General features: G+C 35.6%; 2 protein-coding genes across 2 annotated transcripts; one reads left to right on the top strand and one right to left on the bottom strand.

Moving 5' to 3' along the window:
• Positions 1-5143: 5143 nt before the first annotated feature.
• LOC112696366 (indole-3-acetic acid-induced protein ARG7) lies at positions 5144-6467 on the bottom strand. Its single transcript, XM_025749099.3, has one exon. It carries the CDS (start codon positions 6363-6365, stop codon positions 5895-5897), a length of 471 nt encoding a protein of 156 aa, XP_025604884.1. The 5' UTR covers positions 6366-6467; the 3' UTR covers positions 5144-5894.
• Positions 6468-10059: 3592 nt separating this feature from the next.
• Positions 10060-11211, top strand: LOC112805406 (serine/threonine-protein phosphatase 7 long form homolog). Its single transcript, XM_025847795.1, has 3 exons — positions 10060-10676; positions 10761-10842; positions 10921-11211. Exons 1-3 carry the CDS (start codon positions 10060-10062, stop codon positions 11209-11211), a joined length of 990 nt encoding a protein of 329 aa, XP_025703580.1.
• The last annotated feature ends 200 nt before the right edge of the window (positions 11212-11411 follow it).

The following is an 11411-nucleotide window of genomic DNA, read 5'->3' as shown; positions in this document are numbered from 1 at the left end:
AGAAGCTTCCATCCCACACACACAAAAAAGGAATTGTTAGTGTATTCTAGAGCAGTGACTTTTGCATACAAAAACTGGTAAGTACAATAAAGTATGATATAACAAGATGTTCTTCTACAAAGTCAAAAATGGAGACTTACAACTTCCTCCATGTGTCTCTTTACTGACCTTTTTCTTCCACAGTAATCCTTTTAATCACAAAACACCGACTTATAAGAAACTGTGTTGATCCACCTGATTTGAGTGAATTCCCATATTTGAAGTTATAACAATCCAGTGATCCACTTGTTTGATCATGGCTTCTTTGAGTATGTCTTCTGTTTTAGAACAGAACAGAGATGATAACAACAATAAGAACAATAGCATAAGCAACAAGTTTTTGCTTCCAAAAAAGCCTATAAGTTTATGCATTATTTGCATTCCCTCAAAGTTGAATAATTGAATTTTATTATATACAGCATCAAGAACTGTACCTCTAAATATTTTCTAATTAGGTAAGGTAGCAATAGTTGACTTTTTGTTTTACTGACTTCTTCATTTTAGTTTGCAATATCTTGAAACAACAAAGGCAAGACAACCAAATCCAATCATATACAGGAGATTGAGCCGCGGATCAATGGCGGCGAGAATTTCAGGTAAATAAACTGAGGCAAGACACTGCTTGACACTTCCTTTTTATTCTTTTTGTTATTGACATACATGTTTTCTGTTTGAATTCTATTGCATACTTGAGAAATGATATATTAGTATTTTATGAGGCAAGAGATTGATTATCTTCATCATTTTTTAATCTTTTGTTCAAAATTTTAAAAGAATGTCAAAACAAAGTTCTTTATATAACTTTTATGACTTCTGTATTTGAATGTCTATGCAGCCTGATAGAATGTTGCCTTATAACAAGGCCTATAATCATGATGAGGATTATGATGATGAAGAGGGATCACAGAAGATGATGAGGAACACAATTTTCTGCATAATGATGAAAAGAGAAAACAAGAACTTGACAAGTCAATGCAAAAACCTAATAAGAACTCTGGCTACAACTTAACTAGAAAGCATGTAAAGAAAAGGAATTTATGATTATAGTGATTATCTTCCATTCTCATATCTTCTTTGTCTATGCAATATAACTTGTGTTAAATTTGAGTGCAGTGCCTTTAACTTGAAATACATTGAGAGGTGCTGGCTCAAGAGAAGAAGATTAATGAAAGGTGGAAGAGCTACTTTTATGAGTTATTTAATGAAGGACAGAAGACTCTTCCGAGTCTTGGTCGGTTATGCACAAGGGAAGAAGATCAAAACTTTGACTACTATCGAAGGATTCGAAACTTCGAGGTAAAAGAGGCTCTAAAGCAGATGAAAAATGGTAAGGCAGTAGGACCTGATAATATCCCGATTGAGATTTGAAAAGGCCTTAGAGGGAAAGGCATCAACTGGTTAACCAAGCTTTTTAATGAGATTTTAAAGTCAAAGAAGATGCCTGATGAGTGGAGAAAAAGCACATTGGTATCTATCTACAAGAAAAAGGGGGGATATACAAAGTTGCGGAAACTATAGAGGGATCAAGCTCATGAGCCATACCATGAAATTATGGGAAAGGGTGATAGAATGGAGGTTGAGAAAAGAGACACAAATAACAGAGAATCAATTTGGATTTATGTCAGGCAGATCCACAACCGAAGCGATATACCTGTTAAGAAAGATGATGGAGAGATATCGTAGTAATAAAAGGGATCTACATATGGTGTTTATTTATTTGGAAAAAGCATACAATAGGGTGCCAAGGGAGGTCTTATGGAAGGTTTTAGAAAAGAGGAGAGTAAGTATCGCATATATTCATGCAATTAAAGACATGTATAAATGGGGCCACAACTAGTGTGAAAACTCAAGGTAGCGTGACAGAGAAATTTTCTATTGGTATAGGATTACACCAGGGATCATCCTTAAGCCCTATCTTTTCACATTAGTCTTGGAAGTACTCACAGCAGGGGCGGAGCTAGATGAAATATTAGAGGGGGCAAAAAATATTTAGACAATAAAATAAGACTAAAATAAAATTTTGAGGGGGAGCTAAACTGAAATTTACATATAATTTACATGTAAAAAAATTAAAATTAGGGGGGTCATTGCCCCCCTTTCCTTGTACCTAGCTCCGCCCCTGACTCACAGAGCACATCCAAGAGCCCGTGCCATGGTGCATGCTTTTTGTCGATGATATCGTCTTTATAGAAGAGTTAAGGGATGACCTAAATAAGAAGTTGGACTTATAGAGAGAAGGTCTAGAAGTGTATAGTCTGCGTATAAGCCGTAGCAAGACGGAATATATGGAATGTAAGTTTAGTCTGAGAAGGGAAAACCCTAATATAGAGGTGAAAATTGGATAAAATATCCTACCAAAAGTTAAAAGTTTTAAGTATCTTAGGTGCATCATACAGGATAACAGAAAGATTGAATATGATGTAATTTATAGGATCCAGGTAGGTTGGTCAAAATGGCAGAGTGCATTTAGTTTTATATGCGACAAAAAAGTGTCTTTAAAACTTAAAGGTAAATTCTATCGCACTGCTATAAGATTGGCTATACTTTATGGTACGGAGTGTTGGGTGGCTAAAGGGAGCACGAACATAAGCTGAGTGTGGCAGAGATGAAGATGTTGAGATGGATGAGTGGTCATACGACATTGGATAAAATAAGGAACGGAGATATAAGGGAGAGAGTTAGAGTAGCACCCATTGTGAAAAAGATGGTTGAATCGCGTCTCAGGTGGTTTGAACATGTGAGAAGAAGACCGACAGGACATCCAGTTAGGAAGGTGGATGAGATGGAAGATGGACAAAGTGTGAAAGGCAGAAGTAGACATAGGAAGACCATCCATGAGGTGGTCAAACGAGATCTACATGTAAATGGTCTCTGTAGACATAATACATGACAGAGCACAATGTCATCATTTGATTCATGTAACCAACCCCACCTAGTGGGACAAGACTTTGTTGTTGTACATTGAGTAACATTTTCTGTGGATCTTTCAAAATGAACAGACAAAAAAGGAATGTGATGTGTCTTCTTCTTCCACCTCCCATGTGGTAAACCTAAAAGACACAAGCCGGATTTTGGATCGCGGCAAAGGATTAACCAAAAATGTTCAACAAACTGATTCTACAAGAAAAACATTCATGCAATTCTGTTCAGCAGAGATAATTTGTCCACCAGAATACCAAGCTGCATTGACAGTGAGGTTGCTTGGAGTACAAGCAGCATTGTTATCTTGTTTAGGTAGTCCTTTCAAAAACCTTATGCAATTTGCAAGCACAAGAAACAACTCAAAGTTACCACTGAGCTTGTTTCAAGCATCTACAAGGTTCTTACCTGCGACAATATGGACCGGAATGTTCATAGTGAGCTTTGCATACACAGTGATGGTGGCTTGGTCTTTGGGATTTAGAGTGCCTATTATCTCAATGTTATGTCTCTCATTGCTGTATTCTTTGTCTGTGTTGGTGGCTGCAGCATCAGGGTTTAGTGTTATATGTGGCACATTTAGAATTCATAGTACCTTGTTCACATGTTTAGGTGTTCTTGGTTTTGTTATGGTTTTTGTTGGTTTGGTTATGCTGGTTCTTTTTTATTCCTGGCTGTATAAAAAAGTAGAAGTAGCTGAGTAACTCTAATGCTATGCATCGCATTATAGTTTCTGAATATTTGTTAATGTACTTTTATTTTTTGTTTTCACCACATTGTAAGGAAGCTGTTCTGTATGCTAGATATAATACAGGGGCCAATTATCAGAAATAGATACCTTTGTTTAATTGGGTGACCAAGTACTTAATTTAGACCCTTTATTTTGTATGTTGTCATCATGTTCACTTTTTTTTTTCTTTCTAATTTTTGGCTTTAGCTTTTTTTTTTTGGCCTGAAATTCTGCTTGACAGCCTAGTCCAGTGATATTGATTGTTATATTAATTAGATTAAGCTATTAAAAATAAAAAATTGTACTCAAAACCATTGTGCTATATATGAACTGGAACACCAAACTGAGAAATGCAAATCATAATCATATAATAAGGTCAACGGCTCATATATTCTGTTGGATTGTTTATCATCTTAATCCTGCATGTATGTATGTCTTCCATTATTAAGTATTGATTAGTTGCCAAATATGCAATTATGTTTAACTAATTGCAACAGTTATGTACCTAAAGTAAACATTTCTTTTTAGTTATGTACCTAAAGTCCTAGCGGATGGAGAAATACAGTCCATATAAGAACGATACTGAGATACAAGTACATGTATCTTTCAATTTTGCTACATGGAAAATTTTATCACTGAATCTTTCATATGCTCATTATGTAAGATATATTTTCCTAATTAATATTTTCCGTGCTAATTAATTTAACTCTACTTAACGAAAGTCTCGGTTAAAATTAGGGTTATTTTAAAAAGTTTTGGTCGCTAATCCTCTATTTAAAGAGACTTATTATTTCGTAGTTTTCTTTTTTTATTTTGGCATTTGTCCCGTTGATTATTAAAAAAATGAAGGAAATACTTTTCATGTTCAAAGTGAAATTTGAAGTTTAGGTGATTAAGTAGTTAAATCTTGTTGCTCAGAACTTTAAGATATTGCACTTTTTACCTAAATTTGTAGATAAAAAGAAATGACTACTTGGACTAACCGTACATTAGTAAAGATGAGATTTTTCAAGTTTTTTTTCTTTTTTGTTCTAAAGAATTTTGAAGTTGAGTGAGAAAAGTTGCTACTTAAATAAAATTATCAAGTGGGACAAATTGAAAATAAGGTGAAAAACTTAGCAAGAGACTTTGCTATGCGTTTCACGTGGGTTGATGTCATTATAACTCCCACAACTGCTACAATTATTGCAACCCTCCACATATACAAACAACCATACACTACTATTTTAATCAAAAACCAAAACCAATTTGGTTTATTAAACAAGATAAATACTTCAATAATGATGTCTTCATACTTTTAGATAGATTAACAAATTTGACTGAACCATATATGATCTTACTACGGAAAAATCAATTACTATAGTTTCCGTATCACGTTCGTAGTTGACATCAAAGTTGGCAGCATTATATCAATTATTATGTAGTAACAAAAAATAACATAACACAACGCAATAATTTCCAAATTTTCAAATATCTCTACAAATTTCATTTTCAATCAATCATCTTTCAATAATAATAGGGTACGTACATACACAATATAGTTTACAAAAGTTATTACCAGACCCACACACGTTTCACTCTCACTCGCTTGTCAACTCAGTAACTCCCTTCCGATTTGAACCCGGGGACGACTCGGTGGTCGCCGATAGTAGTAACTAATTCTCTCCCACCCTTGTTTGCCATCTCCACAGCATTCCCCGGAGCATCTTTAATTCCATTTTTTTTAACTTCTTTCAACTAATTTGATTCGAGTTGGGCCGCTCCAATTCAAAGGCCCACAATTCGCCTTTACATAATTGGGCAGGGGAGTTAAAAATAATAATATAATAACCTAATTCGCCTCCATGCTTAACTCGCTCTTAGCTCAAAGCTCCAGATACATCTCTACCCATGACTCGAACTCAAGACCAAAATTATATTTGAAAAAAAAAATATCTCCCAGACCTTATATAAGTAATTTGGTCATTGGAAAAGTGAAATTGTGACCCCCTAAAATAAATTTTACTTACAATGTCAATGTTCGAATCCTGAACTTGTTGTGGTACGGTCTATAATAATAGTAGTACTTTACCAAATTACTACTACTAGCTCCAAATTCCCGTGACCAAAAAAATAGGTAGCAGCCGAAGAAAGAACCAATGAATATCCGGTTCAGAACCAGTGTACCAAACCGGTTCGGTCCGGTCCGTTCGGTTTAAAGATCTTACTACCAAATGGTCTTGTCAGTGAAGCCGTGGAGCAGCGGTCGAGATTCCTGCTTCCAGAAATCAAGGTTGTTCCTGATTCCGACGTGGCAGTGTCTCTGAGAGTCATCAAGGTTCAAGAATCGGTTCGAACCGGATCCAGACTCAGAGCGGGAAATGAACCGGATAACATCTTCAAAGAGTGCTTCGTCGCAGGGAATAGCCAAAGGACCGTGGTTGGCGAAGCCGTACTCTTCTTCCGCCTGAACTAGAAGCTTCTGGAACACAGGGTGGTTGAGGTGAGTAGCTCGCACAACGAATCTGGTGCAGTTGATGCCGACGCAGACCGCCACGTGTCCAGCGGGAACATCAGACGGCGGAGAAGAGCTTGAGCGGTTATTAGCAGCGGAGGACATGCGCGCCTTGATGCGCCAGCGACGCAGCATCTGACGAAGCCTCACAATGTGGCGAATCTTGCTGCATTTCGACGACATTTGAATTTGAATTTCAAGTGAATTTGAGTTTGGGAGCTGGGACTGTTGTTGTGGTATGAGAGAAAGAAATTAGAGAAGCGGGGATTTCAAGGCTGGGTGGGTGTTTGGGTTTATATAGGGAGCGGTTTCGAAAGCGGGCTTGCTTTTTGGAGATAATTACGAAAATGCTGTTCTGTGTCTGGTGTTGGTGTAAGTGAAGCATGTTCAAGGGTTGTGATTTGCTCAGCCTTCTCCATGCTGGATAATTCACTTGTGACTTTCCCAGTTTTCCCATCACTTTTTTATTTTTACTGTTCACCCCTTAAGTCCCTTGAACATAACCCACCTTTTTATTTTATTTTTTTCTCCCTATAATTTATCATTTTTTAGTTTCCAGTTGCTGTCAAGAGATAAGAAAAACAGAATAATTTCATAAAAGATTCTTAAATAATTTTATCATGATTAAAATATATATTTCTACTAACTTTATTCAAGATATGAGGCATATTTACCTATTTTTTTAATGTTATTTTGCTAATTTGTTTTTATGAGTTATTACTTAAAAAAATAATAAATGAACGAAAAATTCAATTTGATCAAATAATTGTTTAGAATAGTATATATAGTTAGCGATCAATAACATAGACTGATTTGTTTTTTCTTTTTCCATATCTATTTGTTAGGCGATGCTAGAGAGCTAAATAGGTTAGACATGCACCATTTAGATTGAATGCAATATAAAGAGGTTAGTGACCTCTTTCGGGTATGTGACGATATTATTCTCCATGACTAATTAAGCCAAACTTAATATGATATTAAACCGATTGACCTACCGGGTAATTTTTTATTTTCTAGGTTTCTTGATACATATTCTTAAATTATATTTTACTTTTTCAAATACTAGGCATTAATATATCCCTTTTATAATTTTTTCTTAGTTAGTAGTAATATATTAACATAACTATTACTTTAGACTCTTAATAAACATAATCATATTGAAGGCGAATTGGCGCTATCCGTACTCATGCATCGTTGTGGCTTGAAATTAAAATATAAAAAACTTAAAATTGAATAACTAACGAGGCCATCTTTGGGATAATCAAGCCGAAAATAAAAAACGTATTCATCTTATATTATATCGGTAATACTTAAGAAAAAAAATTTCAACTCAAACAACTCAAATTTATCTTATTTAGCATTTTATCCTTAGTATTATATATATATATATATAAACATTCAATAATATATTTCTATTTTCATTTAAAAAAGAGGAAGAAAAACACCAAGTCATCGTAGCCCCCTTTTCTTTTGGTTTTATGCCATGCGCATGCATAGTCAACAGTAAAATTTAATAGGCGAGACTTGAACGCAAGGGGAAATTAAAAGAGACAGGAAATAAATTATATAAAATTATCACATTCCTTTTCAACTCTATATTGGGTTGTATATATCGTTCGAGAAATGATATTTATATTACCTTTTATATATTTTTTATAATATAAAAGATAAACATTTTATTTTCTTTACTTCTTATCAATTATTTTAATATACTAAAAGTTATATCTATATATATATATATATATATATATATATATATATATATATATATATATATATATATATATATAGAAAAATGATACATATAGCATTTCTCATGTCATTTAGCAAACTATGTTCTAAGACCTCATCAAAATATATATAAACACAAGAATTAATTAGGTGACCAATATTTTCCTAGTTGTATTTAATTTGTATTTGCGCTCATTTTCATTTTTTTTTTCACGTGTTGACCCTTAATATTTTTCTATGCGTTAAATTGATGAGTAGTGTATATCATGATTATTATCATCTGGTTTGTTCCATCATTTAAATAAATGGAAAAAGAAAGGAATATAAGACACAAAATGACTAATTAAATGGGTGGCTCAGCTCCAAAATATTAGCTGTTGTTCATAATGCCAAAAATTGCTGGATGTAGTTGAACTTTGTTGAAGCAAGAATGTAAGATGGGAGAATGAGTTTAAACAAAAAAAATTGATTGATTGTTGAATAATGGAAAGGTAGTATCCTAAAACGGTGGGTGCCTCTCAAAATCTTTGTGCACCTCAATCTTTTTCGTTACGTTACACCTCTCAGATAAAAGACCTATATCTAGTGAAAGGGACTCAACTTATGCATATACATTTACTTATTAAAATGGTTAATAATTTTATAATAATTCCGAGATAAGGAAATCTCAATCAGCTCCACTTGTTACTAAATTAAGCAATGTGTACTGTCTTGTTTACTTCACGGTATGGGGACAACTTATTTGTCAGCATGTGATCAAAACTGAAAACTATAATGTTAAAAAAATAATAAATGAGCATCATTTACAGAATTTATTTTTATTATGGAAAAACAATTGGTGTTTTGGGAGAATATTAGAGGATGGGGTGATTTATCGGGTGGTGGAATATTCAGTCAACACGCAGGAGCGTGGTGACCCTGCGGCGGACCAACGCGTCACCACCACGCAGGGGCGAGGTGACGCGGCGACCAAGCAGGCTTCTGACATCACGCAGGGGCGAGGTGGAGCTGGCGGACCAACGTGTCACCACCACGCAGGGGCGAGGTGACGCGGCGACCATGCACGCGTCTGACACCACGCAGGGGCGAAGTGCAGCTGGCGTCGCGGAGTTCTAATGTTCCTTCACCTCGGGGGGCGTGCTGCAGGTGCTGGTATGCAGGGGACAGGTTCCCGGTAAACAGCAAAGCGTGGCCTCTTCAAGCTCTATATAAAGAGCATTCCCCTCCATACCTCCATATACAAGACAGAAAGGGTTAGTTTGTGAGAGAGTTTCGAAAGGGTGTTAATGAGAGGGAAGAAGGGGATTGCAGGAGAAGGGTGTTGCCGTTAGTGGATAGAGTGAAAAAATAACAGGCAATAAAAAAAATATTATTTTGTATTTATTTTGAAGAATGGTTCGTAATTATAATGCTCCGGAGGAACATATAATAAATTATTTGGATCATCCTATATATGTAAATTGGTAAATTATATTTTTATTGTGTATTTTATCTGTTATTTTTTGTTATTTAATATGTTAAATAATAATTTTTTGTTAATTTTAAATTAATTTTCTAATATAAAAATACTAAAATAAAATATTATATTATACAATACTATACTATAATATACTATACGATATACTAAAATTTTTTAAAAAAAATATATTTCTCTACGATAAAAATATAAAAATAATACTCTAATAAAATAAAAAATATATATACTGTAAGTAAATAAATATGTATATTTTGAACATATTCAAAAGTTTAACATATAAATGTTAAAGTAATAAATAAATATTAAAAATATATATAAGTTGTTATTTATAATATTAAAATATCAAAAAAAAATATTTTAACTATGTTAATGGTACTGCAGTCTACGTTAATAATTTTAATAAATAAAATATTAAAATAAATAAATATGTAAATAATATTATTAATTGAAGTGATCACATACATTTTATAAATAGATATTTTATAAATAGATATGGTAATATTTGTTTATTAATAAATAAATAGTTATAACTAATATAACAAATATATTTTTGTTGATGCAGCCTAACAGAAATTTGTTGGTGCGTAAATTGGATCCGCCACAGAGTTGGAATCGAGGGTCGAAAACTACTTACGCGCCACTGAATTCTACCACGTATCTAGGATTGGGATGATAAGAGGATTTCACCCGTTGTTAGCTGCTCTGGTTGAAAAGTGGAGGCCGGAGACTCACACTTTTGTGTTGCCGGTGGGTGAGGTTACAGTGACATTGGAAGATGTCGCACATATATTTAGGTTACCAATTGATGGAGAGCCTGTGAGTGGATGGACTGATAGTAGTAGTGATTTCGTTCAGAGTCAGAGCATGCCAATATTCGAATGTCAACCGGTGCTCAGTCGTAATTCGAAATCCTATATAAAGCTTGGTTGGGTTCGAAGTATCAGAGATGAAGAGCCGTTGGATACTGAAGAGTCCATAATGAGATACGTGAGATGTCAGATTTTCTGTCTGTTAGGGTCGACCGTATTCACAGATAAGTCGACCGCATACGCCCATGCGAAGTATCTACCGTTGCTTCGCGATTTCGAGCGGATCCATACTTATAGTTGGGGTTCAGCATGTCTTGCACATCTTTACAGAGCACTATGCCGTGCATCACGATATGATACGAAGGAGATGGATGGCCCTCTTAATCTGTTGTTTGTTTGGGCGTGGGAGCGAATGCCGTGTATTGCGCCTGTACCGAGACATATCCTTCCACTTGCTGAGATACCAGTTGCCATGAGGTAAATATTTATAGTTCTTGTCAGAGATTATATTCATTATGCATGTTTCAATTAGGGGTATTTACGTAAATACACATGTTCCAGGTGGAGTCATTCGGAACGGAGCGCAGCATGGTTAGAGAAGACCGTTGAGACATTTAGGCATGACATAGACTACATGCAGGAGGTAAATATTTATGGTTCTAATGAATCCTAGTTCCATACATTACTGTTAGGGTTATGACATTGGAATTATCTGTGGTAGTTTGAGTGGTGGCCGTACGAAGGAATGATCGTACCCGGCGAGTTACATGTACATCTTGATGTGTGTGATATCGTTGCTCCGTTGTTGTCATTCGAGTGTATCGAGTGGCACCCTGCGGACCGAGTTATGCGTCAGTTTGGGTTCACACACCCCCTCCCCCCCCCCCCCCCCCGCGCGCGAATACCAAGGGTCATTCCACTGGACCAGCATTGCATGGCTCTTCGCGGAGTGCAGCTTTATGACTGGACAGTTTTGCATGGGAGTTGGATAGAGGAGTGGGGCAATAGGTGAAACGCTCGACTGCGGGATCTGCACCCCCTTTCGACCTGGGATTTCATACCCACACCGGAGTATCGGGATTAGTACATGCGCTCATACGGACATATGTTGAGATTGACGGCGTATGTTCCTCAGCCAGCTGCACCTCAGGTCCCACCTGCACCTCAGGTCCCACCTGCACCTCAAGTCCCACCTCAGTTTGCAGTGTTTGA

This window comes from Arachis hypogaea, chromosome 6 (genome assembly GCF_003086295.3).
Source record: "Arachis hypogaea cultivar Tifrunner chromosome 6, arahy.Tifrunner.gnm2.J5K5, whole genome shotgun sequence".
NCBI classification, from domain to species: domain Eukaryota; kingdom Viridiplantae; phylum Streptophyta; class Magnoliopsida; order Fabales; family Fabaceae; genus Arachis; species Arachis hypogaea.
The sequence above is the reverse complement of the archived record's forward strand: the minus strand, read 5'-3'. Positions and strand labels throughout refer to the sequence as shown.

Coding starts and splice junctions, on each gene's coding strand:
- LOC112696366 (XM_025749099.3), bottom strand. CDS start 6,365: ATGTCGTCGAAATGCAGCAAGATTCGCCACATTGTGAGGCTTCGTCAG.
- LOC112805406 (XM_025847795.1), top strand. CDS start 10,060: ATGATAAGAGGATTTCACCCGTTGTTAGCTGCTCTGGTTGAAAAGTGG. Junction 10,677..10,760: donor GAGATACCAGTTGCCATGAG/GTAAATATTTAT, acceptor CACATGTTCCAG/GTGGAGTCATTCGGAACGGA. Junction 10,843..10,920: donor ACATAGACTACATGCAGGAG/GTAAATATTTAT, acceptor TATCTGTGGTAG/TTTGAGTGGTGGCCGTACGA.